Here is an 18,150-nt window from a genome sequence, read left to right as displayed (position 1 = left end):
GAGGAGGAGGAGGATGGAAGTCAGGGGGACCAGCACCCCCACTGCAATGGCAACGGCCGGTGCCACGCTGCTCTCCAGACCTGTGGGGAAAGCAGCGGGTACTCAGTCGGTGCGTGAAGAAAATAAAACAACCCAAGCCCGCGTCAGACATCCCCTGGCCAGCCCCCGGGCTGAGGCAGGGCAGATGGGGCACTGGGAGCGCCCGCCAGCGCTCGCAGAAGCGGCACCGCCAGCAGACCTGTGCTTGGGGGTCTGACACCGCCCTCCGAGCTACCCAAAGCTGCACCGTCCTCTTGGTGCGTCGGGCTACGCGACAGGGAAACCCTGCAAGTGCTCGGCCGAGGCAGGGAGGCCGGGGCACGTCACGGCGTGCAGGACAAGCAATAAGACAGTGAATGCCACGGCCAAGGTTGTCTGGATGCTCCTCGGCACCTCCTCTGTCCCTCCCCAGCCCAGCCTTGGCTGCTCTTCCCCGCCTGCCCCCCGACCCTCGGAGGGGTTTCCTGATGGACCCCCGGAGGTGTTTCGCGGCCGCCTCCCCGCTCCAGGAGAGGGGCAGTGTCTCATACTGACCCTGCACCACGGTGTCCTTGGGCAGGACCAGGGTCACGTTTAGAGAGGGGTGTTGGATCACGCAGGCGATGGGATACTCCTGGAGGATTTTGGAGCGGGCGTGGGTGAAATTGCTGATGACAGTCACAGTCTGGTTGCTCAGCCTGATGTGGTACTCCCTTGGTTTCTGCTGCAGGATGTTGGGAAGGTGCCAGGTGATTTTTGGAGCTGGTTTTCCTGTTGCTGAGCAGCTCATCCTCACCACTTTCTCAGAGTCCTCAGCTTTGTCTGGACTGGATATAAGCTTAGCCTCCGCTTTGGGGTCCCAGATGGCTGTAAAACAAAAGTGCCAAAACCCGTTACTTTTTGCACACATTTGAGGAAAGAGCATCTGTATTTACCATTATCTTGGAAGATAACCTTGATATCTAATCTTGCCTCCCTCTCCCCAAAGCCCCAGCAGTGACAAATGACCACAAAAGTGATCAGGCAGTTCCAGATCAGTCTGGAAATGAAGAGCTTGGCAAAACCAAAGAACAAGAGGGTAGGAGCATCTGTGTTTCAATTCTGATATTAATGGCAGCACTGCAGCACCCCAGCTGAGAAGCGGTGATTATGGATGAGTAAAGAGCGACAGGCAAACCATGAAACCACATGTCCTCCTCTCTGTCAAAGGGCTGAACTGCTTCAGTGAGTCAAAATTCTTGTTCTTTTCCCTTAAATGTGTCTGTCCGCAGGACTAGCTTTATTGCTGTTTGAGATGTGCAGGCTTGTGGACCAAAGGACTAAACGCATCCATTTATGCAAGACAGTGATAGTGAATTTGTATGTGGTTACAGGCACCATTATGCATCTGGCATGAGCCTTCTTCCTCTTTAACAGGGTCATTCAGTGTCTTATACACATCCACATGCAAATCTTCATTTACCTCCCAAAGGAAAAAAGAACCATTTTTCCTAGGAAGAACAAATAAAGGGTTTTTTTGGTTTGTGTCTTTTGTTTTTTTTTTTTTTGTTTTTTTTTTTTTTTTAATACAGGACAGTAATAGTGAATATGTATGTGGTTACACCACAGCTGTGGTTACACCTGTGGGAGTTTTGTGTTTGTACAACCTTCTTCCTTTCTTCCCTCTCGTGCTGGGTTTTGGGGGCATCATGGTATGCCTCAAAACCTTCGTTAGAGATCATTTCTTCTGAACAACTTTTCATGCTAGAAGATTTGTTTACTCACTTGCATGAAACCTGCTTGTTGATTCCTACTTACAGGAACTGTATTTGCAAGGAATAAAGAAAGGGAAGGAGTGCAAGAAACCGCTTTCAACCTGGGTAGAACTCCAGGGGAGATCTGAACACATAAGGACACGTCTATCCCCTGTGGAAAATCGCCTGTTTATTCCTCAACCATACAATCATACCATAATTTAGGTCAGATCTGGGGATCATCTAGTCTGAACCCCTGCTCAAAGCCAGTCGCATTGGCTCAGTTTGCTCAGGCCAAGATCTGTAAAAGCACGTACCTCCATCCGGGAGTGCAATCCACAGGTTTCCGTATGGCAGCTCACCATCCTGCCTTCAGCGCATGTGCTGATGGCATTGGGGTCCCAACCACACTCCACCAGCAGCTGCCTGTTTCTGAGAATATTACTTTTTTTAACCATTTAAGTGCAGTGGCAATTCTAGCTTCATCCAAGTCTGAGTTAATATGAATGCTCTCTGATTAAAAAAGTATCTATTACTGTATTTAATAGTATTCCACATGTATGTATTTACATAGCAAAAATAACATTGGCCAGCACAACATTGATGCTGAAATTAATTTTTGTCCCAACACTAGCAAATATATCGCTATCATTTAGGAATCCTACTTTTAAACAACAACAACAAAAAATCTGTTTATTCTTCTTAGGAAAAATGATTCTTTTTCCTTCTTTTGAGGTAAACAAGGATTTGCATGTGAATGAGGTGTAAAAGACACCAAATGATCCTGTTAAAAGGGAAAAAGGCTCATCCCAGATGCATAATGGTGCCTACAACCTCCTGGTACAATTCCAGATGCACCTCACGAGGTTGTCTGGATCCTCCAAGGCCTAACTGTCACAGGGCGGAAGCAAGACATTATATACTATAGGTTTTTAGGTTTTGCCTTTTTTTTTTTTTTTTTTTATAGCTAGACCTCATTTATTTACTATGGTTGTGTCTGCCTATAAAAAAAAAGCGCGCGTATTTCTCATTTTTTGCATCACCCGTAGACAGAAACTCAAACTGCACATGCAGAGTTGATGAAATCCACTAGTGCTTCTCTGAGAGCAACAAGAGAAGTGTGTTGGGGGATTTCAGCTGGAACTTCTCAAAATCTCCCGGGTGTGAAAAGGCAAGTGTCACAATAAGTTTATGTTTTGATTAAAAAATGTTCTCTGAACTTCTTCTTTCGCTCACGGGATGCATAAAAATAACATAACCACCCCCAGCATTGACTTCAAATGCTAGCTTGAAACATCCAAAAGCAGTAAAGGAAAGCTGTCACAGATGTTTCCAGAGCGGATGAGAACAATAGCTCCGTATCTTGGCAGAAACACGTGCGCTCCACACCTGCTTTTCTTCTGACTAAGCAGTCCTCTTTCTTCTCACGTTGGACCCCAAGGAATGATTATCATGTGAAAAAAATCCTGTAGGATTGAACTTCCCCTCAGCAGGTGTCTCTAATAGATGCACAGTCAAAACCCGAAGTGCTTGCTTTTGCAGTACGGTCTTGCCACACTTTGTTAGCCTGTGCCCACTGCTGATGTTTGATGCACGCACTTTAACTGCTGCTTTTGTCTTTCATCAAGATATTTCTTTCCAGTGAAAAAGTACCGGCGAGGGACGTTGTGCACAAGTGCTTGCATTAGTAGCTCTCGCAGAGCGCTAACGCAAACGTTCCCAAATTCGAGCTGTGGCAGTGCTCCCGAGCACTTGAAAAAGGGACTTTCTAGTGAAGTACATCAGCTTTGGTTATCTTTAAAGGCCTTTCTGTATTTAAAGGGGGACTGTCAGGTCATGATGTGCTCTTTATGTTTAAAGTCTTGACAGAGATCTCAGACTGATAAAAATTTTGAGGAATTACAGTATGCCTCGTGATGACAGAAGGACTTTTCCAACCGTATGGATGTTCATCAGCAACCCCATGCCTTAGTTTCCCTGTCTAAGAAATAGTGGTGGCTTTTCTCCACTGTACTCGAGCCTTCCAGGCGAGTGGTGCCAGCTATGATGAAGGTAGAAGGTCCCTGAAGACAGCTCAGCAAACGCCCGGGGAATTTTGTGACCCAGGAGGTCTTGGCCATTCTCGTGTGGCACATCCCTCTCTCTCTGTACCTGCTAACTCTATCTCCTTGCTGGGTTCATCCTCTTGGGTGATGAAGGTCGGCAAAACATTTCCAAAGCAAAATGGAGGGGGAAGGGGAGCGGGGCATTCAAAAGAGACCTGCCAAACACACTTGAAACTATTCTGTCCCAAAATGGTTTTTGCTACAGGGTAGGAAATTTCTGCTGCTTCTTGGGTTTGCTGTTTTTTAGACAGGCAGGTCCGAGATTCCTCCAGTCATACCCATTTCTTTTTTCACGGTGTCGTATCCAGTTTTTACATGGTTTCACTTCCCCTTATCACGCAGCGACGGTGCCCATCCTGGAACAGCCCCTCTTGCGAAGGCTGTTGTAATCGGGCAATTCCCAGCCTGTAAACTCCCTGGCAGTCCCCTCTTGAGGGCAAAGACATGGCAGCGTTTCTTTTTCAGCTACTGGCTCCGTAAGCTGGCTTGCTCACCTTGCCCTGATTTTTTTGCTGGCTTCACGCTCCATCCCGGGGAGTCCTCTGGGCTTGTTCAGACAAGTTCTGCCCATCATTACGAGTTGGGGAGTAAGGGAGTAAAACTGTGGTTTTAAGTAGCATCGCATAAATCAGCTTCAATGAAATACGCCCTACATGAACCAAAATCTTCTGTCACAGGACCGAGCCCTTAGTTCATTCTTGGTGGCCCTCCAGGACATGTTCGACAAAGGATGTTTTGGGGACGCCACCGTGACCCCCTGCGCCAGCCTGCGCTGGGCGCGGCAGGAGCAGCAGGTTCATGCCTGCCCACGAGAGAAGTGAAGCCCTTCTCAGTTGGTGTATTTTCGTCCCAGGCGCAGGAAGAGATGCTCACAGGAGTGTGTGTAGCAGCAGAAAAACATATTTTTTAAAGATGGTGCTCTGCTAAAGGATGAATCATAGCCACAAGGATGGTAATTTTGGGAAATATTTCCCCCTCTTGGATTAAAAAAAAACAAAACAAAACAAAACCAACAACAAACAAAACAAGAAAACAAAACAAATTAACTCTGTGTTTAGATTTACACAATAAATGAGAAAGGCATCCCTCTGCAAGGCACTTCCACATTTTCCTGAATTGTTTAAATCAGTGCTTATCCTCTGAATGACTCGGGGCTGGGTGTTTTTAGGAACACCTTTCTCTTCGTATCTGAAATATTGAGTGAATTTCTCCTAATTTCTCTTTTCTGCTCTAGGAGCTTTCGCAAGAGAGAGGAAAAAGAACCTTTGTTCCAGACTCGGTTTCACCTCGTATTTCCCCCCACTTTTCCCCTATTGCTTAAGTCATCTTTCCCCTATAAGCCAGGGGCATCTTTTTTTCCACGCAGAGGACTCCTGGCTCGTGGGTATGTGTGTGGGCATGTGTCTGTGTCTTTGCCGGCAGAAGGTACTAGGGATAAACAAAATAACTCTGCAGGGGTGATACCACCAGCCGCAGGTCCCAGACACTGACGTTTTCCTCATGGGTCGTGATCTTTGGCCAACGTCCCCGCAGCAGAGTCAGCGATGAGAAAGCCAGAAGCTAGCAGGGTGATCTCGGGGTGTGTTTAATGTCTCAGTTTTCTCACTGTCAGAAAACCAAGGCCCTCCCTCAAAAGAAAAACAGCTTTTCACCCTCGTTCCTTTTGAGTTCATTTATTTGTCTGTATTTCAGCTTGTACTTGGTAGCTGATGATTTCATGTGGAGGTGTCAAATATTGCAACCTCAACATACAATTTGTTTTAACTCTCTCCTTGCAGCTGATGTTGACCTGCACAAGATATTAATGTGGCAAAGCCATCGAGCTGCGCTGTATTTCAGCCTTTTTTTTTTTTTTTCCCTCCTTTTCCTGAACCCAACCTAACTACTGTCATTTCTACTATAGCTTCAAAATCATCTTCCAGATACTCTGGCCATGCACATACCACTCTGCCTTTTGAATATTTTGAATTTTTTTCAGAACGAAGGCAAAGCAAGAAAAAAGTGCCTGATTTCCAGGCTTAGGAGGCGAGAGCAGCGTGAAAGCAAGCAGAGGAGCGCGGGGTTCACGGCTGCGGCAGGCCAGCTGTCAGCACAGCACATGGCCAGGGAAACTTGGAGGAAGTCATGGGTTACACGTTTACACATCAGCTTTTGGATCTCGCTGTTGTTGACTTAAAGGGGAAGAAAATTAAAGAACTGTTGAAGACTGGTTTCCCATCGGAGGTAAAACCAGAAAGGGAGGGAGAGCCAGAGAGTAAGTTGAGCCACCTTTCCCACAGCAATCTAGCCATGGCCAGCGGTCAGGGAAGGTTTTTTTCTGGGGAAAATGACTTGGTCCTTAGAAGACAGCCCGTATGCGATTATGGTGCCTTACCGTAAACCTTGAGACACATCTTGCCAGTGACGGCCCCTGAGGGGAAGGTGTTGAAGATGCACTTGTAGCACCCTTCGTCTTGGAGGGTGACTCCATGAAGGGAGATGGCCGAGGCCTGTAACTCACTGTGGGCAAAGCTCACGTGGCCGATGTAGCCCTTCACTATCTTTTGGCCGTTCATTGTACTGTAAGTCGCTATGTTGTCTTCAGCCCCGTCCGTCTCTTTCTGCCAGGTTACCTGTAGCACATCTTCTTTTGTGACCGACCGGCATGAGAAAGTTACGTTTCCTCCTGCCCGGACTGACTGGACCTTCCTGTGCATCACCTGCACGGAGCCTGGGGGAGAAACGGGTGCTGCACTCAGCGTTTCTCACCACCCTTCTGCATCCCAGCCCCAGCAGAGGCCCCCCAGCCCCTCGCCCGCACTCCCGAGCAGAACGGCTCCGGAGGGTCTTTCTGCTCCTCCGTCCAGGGAAAAAATGAAAACGCAGCTGGAAAGAATTGCCCTGAGAGTTTCGCTGGACCTGACACCTCTCGCACAAAGCACCTCGCTGGTGCTGCAGGGAGCACCACCGAGAAAGGCAGCTCCAGTGTCGGGAGCGACCGATCCCTGTCTGCTAAGACTGTTATCCCACGGGCACCCGTGGAGAGGTTCCCTAAGCGTTCGGCCGTGCTAACGCCCAGACGGCCGCCGGTGCATCACCGCGCTCTGAGCCCTCCTGCGGCGCAGTGAGGAGCCAATTCGTAGAGCTGCTAAAAGTGCTTACGTGTATCGCCCTACGTCGTGCATCCACATTTGTCAGAGACTGACAAGAGAACAGAAAACCAGAAGAAAAAAGCAAGGTAGGGAGGACCAGGGGCAAACTGCATCCATCCTCCTATTTCAGGCTTGAGGCCATGTAGCTGCGAAGCAGCTGTTTGGATGGAAACCCTTCATAGCATAGATGTCATGGTATTAAAGGTCTCCAGGGAAAAGAAAACAAACAGACAAACAAAAAAATCAGTCTCCTCTTCCAATTCACAGACACATGTTGAAAAACTATTAAGGGGACAGGCAAGAAAAATGGGTACTCCCAGGTTTGACAACTCAGCTCCACAGTCCTCCTAGGTAACAGTTTTTAGAGTTTATTTGTGCACATCAGCACGGGAAGGGACATATCAGCAAGGACAGTTACAGCACTGAAAACACACAATTCAGTTTACATGAAAGGGAAATATCTTTGCAGGTGTTAAAGAGGAGTGAGGCTGTGTGCAGTGCCCACACTTCTCTGACCTGCCCGACAAAGCTGGCTCAGGTCCTGCCCCTCTGTGGCCGTGGCCATGGCCAGGCAGATCTCCGCAGGAGACCAAGAAGCCAGCTGCGAAGCTGTGCCAGTCATTTTGGTTTCCAGAGGTCAGCAGTGCCATAGGAAGAATACAAACTATGACCGTGGAAGCTAGTTTGAAACAACTTCAGGCTTTTCTACATGGTTTTTAGTTAACAAAACCAAACGTCACACCCCCACACTTTTAGTGGCCTGAGCAGATACCTACAAGCACCACGTCCATCACTACAAATAATTCTGCCCTGGCTAAAGCGAATCAGTGCCACACTGCCCCAAACCCCAGCCACAGCAGGAGACAAACCCAAACTTCAGTCATATGGGTCACTGGGAGCTTCTGGACGTCTGCCTGGCTTATGCTTTGCAAGTTGCAATAAATTCGTACATCGGTCTGCAGCTTATAAGCGCACGGCTGGCAAGTTAAGGCGAGGATGCTGTCATCGCAACCAGTGGTGACACGCCTGAAGCCCCAGGCGAGCGATGCAGCCGCAGTGCCCTGTCACCCCGGGCTCGCCCCGGGGGTGCGAGGGGGGGCTGCAGCCGCACAGCAGGAGGCTAGCAGGGCCGCCGCGGTCCCTACCACCCTTACAGCAACGATATGGACAGACGGATGGACAGACGAGGGAGTTACCTGATACAGCGGTCCAGATGCTGGAGAGGAGCAGACAAGCGACCATCATCTTCGCTGTGCCCTCAGCGAGACAAGCGAGCGACTGATCCATCGAGCGCCGCTTCCCCTTTTTTATACACTTTGCTCTTGCTTGAGGGACATTCCCCCTCCCTGCACGTACGGTAAGAGGCTTCTCATAAAAACCTCCTGCCCTCCGGCACTCAGCTGAATAACAAAAATTTGGGGGGGGACATGACACCAAATGTCAGAGCCAGAAGCTGAGGATTTCCCAGTCGGGCTGCTAGGCAGACAGGGGTAACAGGGTTAGACGGCTGGGTTTTTCACCACTGCCCTTTCCACAAGGTTAGGTTTTCGCACGTGCCTAAATAAAAGCCCGGGTTTCTAAGCTGGCTGAGCGCCTGATGCCGCTCAGCCTGCGCGGGTCAGGAGGAAAGGCCACCCTGGCCCTGACCTGGGCTCAGGGAAAGGGGGTCCGGTCAGTAGTCATGCTGCAGTGAGTAGTACAAGTGTCACCCAACATGTAACTCGGAGGACCCGGTTAGGGTTCCACACCCCACATGTAAGTCAGCGGAGCGGCTCTGCAACTCTTTTTCCAGGCAAGGAGACCAGAGCAAGCCAGGGACTAGCTCATACGATGTCTTGGGGAAAAAGCAGAGCCTTAGAATCATTAAGGTTGGAGATCACCAAGCCCTTGGTCTCCCCACTCCTCCATTGAGGTTGCCCCCATCTCCACAGGTCCATGCTCCTTCCCCAGAGCCCTGTCCCTCAAAGACAGGGCCGCCGTCCCACAAGCACACTCATTCCTCTCCGCCCTCACCTGAGATGACATAAAAATAGCTCACACAGCTGTTTTGAGTCATTGTTTTTTGTGCCTTTTTGCTTTGTCATGTTTACGCCTGTGTTTCTCTTTTTCTCCCAGCTGCGATCACGTTGCTGAAACCAACAAAATCCTCAGCCCACGGGATGCTCACACACCACGTGGTGGTGCAACCAGCCAGCGAGACCTCATTTGCTAATCAAACTTGTACTGGTAAATGCTGTCTTATGTTTCTGCTTTCTGATTACGTGCCTTACATTTTTGCAAATTCTTACTACTCCAAATGACTATGATTACATTAAAAATGTTTTCTTTTAGTTGAACTGCCGCACAGATTAACCTTGAATCATGCAAATAGGTTGGGGGAAGCCAAGGGACCCAAATCATAACACGACAAAAAAAATTCTCAGACTTGCTTGCACATACACAGTTCCTTCTCTCCTCCCAAGTGGTAATTAATTATCTGAAAATAGAAACAGCTTAAGTATCAGTATTCCTCTAAAGAAACATTTTGGATATGCTTTTGAGTAGGTTCAAAAATTCATTCCCACCACTCTACAAACTGCGATTCCTTCATAATATTTTCTTTTTCCTTTTAGGTATCACGTCTCACTTTCCTTTCCTGGAGTTATTCTCATAGTTGCATTTTCCTGCAAGATTTCTGGAAGGGCATTCTGCCCTGACCAAAATGTGAAATCAATGAAAAACAGTTCTTGTGGGGTTTGCCAGACCATTTTACAGCTATTAAGCAACGCAAATAGCTTCAACAGGCTCTGGACGAAGTCAGAGGATAAACTGCTGGCATTGAAATAGAGATTCACAAGCAAACATTTAATTTCTGATTTTTAGCCTCTCACAACTTCCAAAACTGAAAACAACATTGAAGATTTGCTGAAACTACGTCCTTTTGCACCAAGGACTCCTAGCAGGGTGCGAGTGACCTATGCAAAGGTTCATTGCAAGCTTTGCTGGTGTCCTCACCTTAGCTCTGTTACAATTTTGAAATAAAAGGTTAAACAGAAGAACTTCCCATAAGCTCGCAGACACTGTTGAAGTCCTCATAACTGAACTTCACCACTTAGTGATCACAAAAGGAACTGTACTTGATTTAAAAAAGACCTGCAAGCCCAGTTGATGTATTTTTTCTGCTGATAGGAAATATTCTTTTTGGCCTTAACCATTTTATTTTCTGCCTTATTTATAGATATAAGTATATATTTTATATTATCTTATAATAGAATTCTTATAATAGAATTTCTATTATTCTGAGTATAGAAACACACTAATCTTCCGAAAGTCCTTCCGAACAACACTGAAAACCTGGGTGCTGCTAAACACCTTTCAGTAAAGAGCAAACCTTCAGCCTTAGCAACGTCCAAGCAAAAGACAGAGATGGATATTACAGTCGGAAAAATGTGTTGACTTTAAATTCTTTACAGCATCCCCTACCTGGTGATAAAGAGCCACGTATGCTGGCTGTCCTTTCCAGGCTCTGCCTTTGCCCTGCCAGCTCCTGCTGCCCCAGGGAACGAGGGAATGCAGGGACCCCGCTCCCAGCCGGCGTTCCTGTGTGTCTGCATGCGCATCCGAGCGCTGCCACATCTCTTTCTGACCTCCCTTCCTCCAGGGACCTGCCAACGTCAGCAGTTGATTCATTATTTTAAACATAAGGAAGGAAGGAATGTGAGGTCCACTCATAAACCCCACTAATTTCAATTTTCTGAGTGTATCTTTAAGTGCATTTATTCAGGTGGTTCCTGATCTGTTCATCTTTGTGTAGATTTTTGGTGAGTTACAGACCTCCTCCTTGCTTGGCAGTCAGATCCCATGCTCTGCGGCTTCAGTTGCACAGCAGCTTCATTTCTGAGAATGACACACCACGCCCGAGCTTGAGCTTCAGGCACTTTCCACAGCCAGTGGAAGCTTGGGAATAAATTAGGCAGAAGGTAGTTCTGCAACCACTGCTTGAAAAACCCAGTGATTCACAGTCTTCCCTTCCTTTCTGCTGCACTAGGATGGTCTCTCTAGTTCCCAGTGAATCAAAAAAAGGACACAGAAGAATTAATTGCACAGTCACTAAAAGACAATGTTTCCACACAGCCCAAGTGACTAACGATATCAATAAATCACATAGCTGAACTCTGGAAGATGTTGCTGACCATAGCCACGCAGGCACAATTGTAGTCTAAAACATTGTTTTCTCAATCATCAATCCAAAACATTGGATTTTCAACCATCCCAACCCAGGTTAACAACGGGCAGCTGCCTACCTTACCAGCAAGATTCGGTGCTGCCGCTCAAGGCATTGCCCATAAAGAGAGAAAAACAGAGGGAGGTGGTTTCATCCGCTGCTGAATTACAGTGACTTTTGGAGGTTGGTCCACCAGTACTAGTAGTAGGCACCGCTGTTGGGAAAGGCTTGTCAAATGCAATCGATCAAGCCTGGCACTTTGTAACACGTTCATAAATAACGCCTGCATACAGGCAAATCCCTCCACATCCCGGCTGGATTTGGGGAGCTGCAGTGCACCGGGGTAAAGACAGTAGCTGCATCTACCGACGCGCGCTCCAGCCTGTGTCGCTGGACCGGGCTGCGGCAGGACCCGCGGTCAGTAGCCAAGGGGTGCTGCAGGACCAGGCGATGCTCGTTTGGGCAGGGTTACAGGCAAAGTGTCACGTCTGCGCACGAGTTTTAGACCAGAGTTACGGCACAAGAGCAGTTTGTACGCAGCCACAGCCGCTTCTCCTTGGTCGCGTTTGACTTGGAAATACTGGATCCGTGATCGCTTCCCAAACAGGGCTCCCTCGCTCTGCGACCACGCTGCGGCGGCTGCAGCGAAGGACTGCAAATTGCGGCTGCTGGCGCTGAAATCTGGTGTGGGGCTGCCCAGCGAGCGCAAAAGAGAACCAAAGGAGGGGAGCTGCTTAGCTGGGAGCTCGCTCGTGGTGGGTGGTGCACGTCTCTCTGCAAAACCGCAAGTTACCGGGGGACAGGACATGTTGTGAAACTGTCCGGTTAACTGTTTGACACCTCTTACCTCTGTGTTTTGATGAAATTGCTGCAGGCACCTGAAGTGTGAAATCCTTTTTCAGCGATGTACCTCAATTACAATGTATGAATTAAAAAATACCTACTCCCTGAACCATCGGCCCTGTGAATTGTATTTCTGGTTCTCTTTTTCTTCTTCTTTGTAGCTCAGGAGGAAGAAAAAGAGATAAAAAAAGACAAAGGAGAGGAGGAAGCAAAAACAGATTGCATTGGAAGGCTTCAGTAGCAAAGGTTGTGTTTCGCTGGGGCTGAAGGGTTTGGTTTTTACCATTTGGTTTGTCACACCATTTCTCAGAAGAGCACGATGACCAGGCAAGTCGTTTCTTCTTGCTGAGAGCACCCCAACTTGCTATTTCAGTCGAGGGATCCTAGAGGGAGTCCATGCTGCAACCTGCTAGTCACTTCATGGAGGCCACCAGCACCAGCATGCCCTTGCTGGCCCCACCGCCCCAGGAAGCCATGTCACTCATCCATTCCTCCTCTCTTCCTCTCCCACCCCCACTCGTCAGTGCTTGTCTGCGGTGGAGGCTTTGGGTTTTTTTTTTAGGTGCACAATATCTGGGTGCTGCACACACTTATGGTGTGGGAGATAATGAGCCTCTTTGGTCCTCGAGTTTCGCTCTGTAACACAGCCAGCACAGAAAACAATTAAGCCAGCCTGGAAACCACGCCAAAATTGGCTACACCAGGGTGCGGAAATCCAGTGGAAAGATGGGAAACTGCCTACCAAAAATAAGGTAGGTTCAATACCATTTTATATTTAATTACTAAACAAGAGGGCTAAGAGAATGATTTTATAAAAAACAGGATCAAATTATCCCTGCAATGACTTAACCTTAAGGAACCATGTAAGGCACCATGAGGAGCCTCTTGATTAAACAAAGGCAGTTCAGCAAGCAAATTAAGATGAACAATATCATTCTTAGTCTGTCAGAGTATGGCTTCAGGACGTTTTTTAGGGAGGTGACTTCATCCGAAGGCTCTCAGCACTGAGAGCCTGCAGAAGGGAGGAAGGGTGTTGCAGGTGAGGAACACAAGGAGCAGAGAGTACATGTCATCTGCTCCAGGTTTCCAGGCAGGAACTTAGAGATTCACCTTGCCAACTTTTATCTGTTGCACTGTGTCTCATAGAGACAACCTTTAATATAGGCTGTATGCAAATAGATTAAATGATACAATACTTTTGAACGGGGAACATGGTATACATGAATATACTACAGTTATGTACAACGACGGTTAGGAACAGATTGTCTCCTAAGGAGCTGCAAGACAGGGGATGGTGCTCGGCAGGAGCCGCCTAGGACAGGTGGGTTGCCTTCGGCACCGTCTGTGCCGGAGATGCTCAGTGCAGGGACCCCGGGCACTGCTGGGCACCAGCCAGGCTCCCCCTCTGCTATGGCCAACAGGCTGCCATCGTTGCCCTCCCTGCGGCGAGGGTTTCCAGCAGGGTTCACCGCTGTTACAGTTTTTCTCCATAGAAAGGGGAGAAAATTATGTTAGAAATTTCCCTTTTACCTGGATATAATAAAGCACTTGGATATTTCTGAGTTTATCCTATCCAAACAGGAGCTGCAGGAAAGTTTGGGCTCTTGAAGCAGCACATTACAAAGCAGAGAAATAAAGTCATGTAGCAGGAAATTAAAAAAAAAAAAAAATTATAAACCCCCTCCACAAAACTGGCTGGCTCAAGCATCAACTTTTTTCAGCAATGTGAATGGAAGGTTTGCTCTGGGAGCGGCTCGTGCTATCTTACAGCAACCTGGGGTTTTCAAAGAGGGTGTCCAACCCCGTGTGCCTAAATATTATGAGAGGGAGAAGGTGAGAGGCAGATCCCTGGACACAAGCAAGTGAGAGCCGGCACCGCAGCTGGCAGTGCAACACGGGGCATCTGGGACTGTCCTAACTGGTTTGGGGAACCCCACCACAGTGCCACAGCTGTACATGGTTTACTCACCCTCCAACCTCTCTGTGTGGTGGTACGCAGTGGTGTTTTGCCTGGCCTGGCATAGGAGGCGTTTCCTAAGCATAGGAAAAGACACCTGGAAAAGGCAATACTGCTTCAGAGTAGCGGGTGCTGTACGTCTCTCTCACCCAGGCATCCAGCCCCTCTGGCCATTGCTTGGCCGGGTGTTCGTGTCACAGCCTTGCTTCTGCTAAATACTGTCCTCGCTCTCAGTCTCTGCCTTTTTACTTCCAAGAGATGGTCATCAGGGCTCTCCGGTAACACCTCTCTTAGTAGAAACAGCCAAAAAACCACTGTGTGGACAGGTGATTTCCTTGAAGACCCACAGAGAGGAAAATCCCCTCTCTTGCTTGTTGTCTTCTCGGTAACTCAAAGAAAAAGTTGTGCAACTTCCGAGTACTGTACTCTGACTGCTTACTTGGTCTTAAGGAGCTCCAATGAGGCACTCAGTTGCCAAAATTAAATGTTCTGCTTGTTTCTGAAGAGAGGGCATCCCTCGCCTCCCTGCAGGTTGGTGACCAGAGGTCTAAGGCGTGACAGCTTTACCTGGCCTCGAGGGAAAGGGCACAGGTTCACAAAGCATGAAGCCTTGCTCTCAGAAGCAGTTTGAGTCAAAGCCAACAAAGTCTACGTGAAGCTGTGGCAGCGAGGAGCTCACACAGCTGTAGGGTCTCAGCCCCAGGCTCTTAGCTCCCAAGCTTGCCGAGCCCCCATTGCTTTGCGTGCCTGCCTCACACTTACAGATGGGATTTCTGCTGCCTTTGGAAATGTTCCCGGCTGCTTTTACCAGCGGGAATCAGGACATCACGAGCAAGGTTTTCATAAAGTGGATTTTTCCTGCTAGCTGCTGATGGGGCAGTGAAACCCCATATCCCCCTTCAGAGGGGGGGAAGGTCCACTGCTGTAAAAGGCGGCACCAGCGCAGCCCCGCGTCACAGCCTGCGCTCGTGCAGCTCCACACCCCGCTCTCCTCACTTTCAGAAACTCTTCTGTAAAAAAAACACTACCAAGAGAGGTAACGCAGGGAGGCTGTTAACTAGCTGCCCTTGCAGGCTCCCAGTCGGGCCAAAGGAAAAGCTCAGGCTACAACACGCGAGTTTGTACATACCTCATAGCGGTCAGCCCACCCACGCCAACCCGGTCCTGCGCTCCTGAAGGCACTTAGTACGGCTGCGGGATCAAATCCATAGCGATTGCACTAAAGTCCCCCAAAGTGCCCCTGTTTCTTGTCTTAGACATCAGGCACGTACTCACCTCCAAAAATCCTCCCCAAAGCACTTTGTTCTGCATTCACGGCTTATGTTGTTGTAAACTCAGGTTCCTAAGGAATGAGGCTCATGCAGTCACACCACCCAGCTGTCAGCATCTCTCCTGAGTAGCTTTAGCCAGATCTGGAAAAAAACCCAAGTAGATGGGCACCTGCAGATGGGGGAGTGTCTACAAGGCTTGGGAAAACCAGCAGCCAGGTGGAGGAAATAACCCCAAATTATAATCCCATTGCAGCCAGCAGGCAAAGCTCATCAGCTCAAGGTGAATCGGCCCATGAGCGGGTGAGGACCAGCGGCGGCAGTGGGGTCCCAGGGAGGAGGAGGTGGGGGCAGTTACAGGGGTGGCAGGAATTACAACACACGGAAGCAATGGGGTGCTGGGCTTTCTTAGTCAAGCAGCCAGCCACAGAACAAAGAGGACACTTTTTCACTTGGTCAGATGAGGTTTTTTTAGGGTTTTGTGTTAGAGGTGGTTGGTTTAAGGAGCCATGTAGGAGCAAAACTATTTCTGGACTGGTAACACCTTGCTGAGGGAGAACAAGTTAGATGGAGACAGCTGCAGCAGCTCCACACTGAAGTCCTCTCTCCTGAAGGCTAGTGCCATCACATTCCCGAAAGCAGGCGAGGCTGGCATCACCCCTCACAGAGGCGGCTCAGTGGACATGCGTGTGTGCCCACACCAGCAACATCCCAAGACCTCCCCCCAGGAAGTCCCCCTTTGGGGACAGAAAGGGCATGACCGCCTCGTCCCTTGGCACTTGGGCAGATGGGTGTGAAGTAAAATCAGACTGAAGGCAACCTTAGCTTCAGGTGTGCAAAGCAGACCTGACACAAACTCAAGCTCTTAACAGCAGGTGCTTTGCCACAGCAGCTGCGGGGAGAATGTGTCGCAACCTGCAGCTGAACAATTTCAGACCCCTCCATTTATCCCCAGTCCCTGCTGCCTCCTCTGTATTTAATTTCTTGACCCTCTTTTCTTCTTCCTACATAACCCCAAGCCTGACGCTTCAGCCTCTCTATTTGGAGAGCTTACTTTTTCGTGGCACATCTGTATTTGACTTGGCCACCTCCCGGGCGAGACAGCCTCTGGAGCCTGCACGACAGGAAAGTGAAACTACAGAAACAAAGAAAATTAATTCCGCCTTTGTTTTTATTCTAATAGTTGAGTCACATTCCTCCTCTTTTGAGACTGCTGGCCAGAACTATTTCCCAGCATTTTCAGTGAAAAAAGTATACTTATAATTGTCTCCCTCAAAAAACCCCAACAAGAGCCAACCCCCTCAAAAACCCTCCAACCACAAGCAAGTCAAGTGTTCCTTCTCCAGCTGCTGGGGACCTGCCTCGAAGGAGCCAGCATGGCTGTGGCATGACTGCAGGTGCTGAGAAATGCTGTCAATTCTCAGAGCATGCAACCTATTTTCCCCCAGGATTACACATTATTGCTTAAATAGGAAGACTTTATCTAAGTTTTATCTTAGTGCAGCAGTTTACAGGTCTAATTTGATATATGAACACATGCTATTTACCTTTTAACAGTTCGGGAGAAGAGCTATCCAAGCCCAACCACCTTTCCTTCCGAGTGAGGGTCTAAAAAATCAGAAGCCAACTGAATATAAACAAGAAAATGTAGAATAAATAGATGATCAGAAAACAAAAATACTTGCATCAAACTCATGATATCTGATAGTTATGATATACTCCTAATGTGAATTATGCGTATTATAAGTATACGTAAAATACACATACCTATTTTATTTAAAATGTATCTTATAGGACTTCTAGGACCAAACTGTGTGAAGCATTCACGCTGGCATCTCCAGCTAAGCTGGAGGAGTTTATGCTCAATGTGGGCAAAATGCTATATACAATTCAAAGAAAACCAGGCAGGCCACTTGGAATGAGGTAGGATTAGTTTTATCTTTATTCTCAGCTGTAATAAAAGTGATCTAAATTCTCCCAGCGAACAGGAAGTTGGGATGTTCACTAATATTTGCAAAAATTTCTGCTACACTGGTGAGGACATCAGAGGCATGTGCAGAAAGAAATTATTTCGTGTTAATTGCAGAACCTGAGTAGTATATGAAATAACCAAGACAGACACATGTTTAGCAAGGAAAGTATCGACAGCAACAAAGAATGGTAACGTTATCTACTTACCTCCAGTTCTGGGAAAGAAAAAGAATATGCAAATATGCAACGAGAGACCGACTCGCGATGCACCTCCACCGACAAGTCGGGCACATTTCCCAGCTTCACACAATTTGGCAGTTTTGCAGTCCTTTAGTACATTTTTATTATATATGTAAAGCTAGCATACAAATAGATATACAATACTGTAAAATGTGTGTTTGTAAATTATTACAAGCACAAAACTGTAAGCTCTAAGCGAAGCCAGAGCGCGCGCTCCGGCGAGCCTAGCTCTTGCTATCAAAAAGCTTGGTAACAGAGCAGGGCGGACCTGATTTAAAGGATCTTAAATCTGCCAAGCAAGTTCAGTACTTAAACCTAGAAGTTTATTTTCTGCTGGAGATTAAGTGTGTCAGGAACCGGCCTGTCTGCTAGCCTTGCGCTCACCCGTGGGTTTGCGGTTTGTGTTACACGATCGCGGTGTTTCTCGTCCTTTTGATTGCCGCCAAGAGACACCAGTGCATAGATTGATGTGAATAAAAACACCTGACCTTCCCACCCTTATTCCCATACCCTAGGTGGAAAGTGCACGTCCCCATGAAGAGAAAAAGATACTCCCACAAGGAAAGTAAGTGGACAGGCTCCCTGAGCACCCCGGGGGTGGCATGGCACGGCACGGCACGGCACGGGTGGGGGTGTGGGGGAGCCCTCCGCCAGCCCCCAGCATCGCTGCAGAGGCAGCC

The 18,150-nt window shown here is 48.1% G+C and overlaps 1 protein-coding gene across 1 annotated transcript; it reads right to left on the bottom strand.

The window, feature by feature from the left end:
• Positions 1–6: 6 nt before the first annotated feature.
• On the bottom strand, positions 7–8,232 carry LOC104616469 (OX-2 membrane glycoprotein-like; the record flags this gene model as incomplete). Its single annotated transcript, XM_010281494.1, has 4 exons — positions 8,184–8,232; positions 6,231–6,566; positions 574–885; positions 7–80 (listed from the first exon to the last, which is right to left on the bottom strand). Coding segments are annotated over exons 1-4 (771 nt in total), but the record flags the coding sequence as incomplete, so codon positions are not given.
• Positions 8,233–18,150: the final 9,918 nt, after the last annotated feature.

The sequence above is a fragment of the Phaethon lepturus genome, unplaced genomic scaffold (assembly GCF_000687285.1).
Source record: "Phaethon lepturus isolate BGI_N335 unplaced genomic scaffold, ASM68728v1 scaffold15682, whole genome shotgun sequence".
NCBI classification, from domain to species: domain Eukaryota; kingdom Metazoa; phylum Chordata; class Aves; order Phaethontiformes; family Phaethontidae; genus Phaethon; species Phaethon lepturus.
The sequence above is the reverse complement of the archived record's forward strand: the minus strand, read 5'-3'. Positions and strand labels throughout refer to the sequence as shown.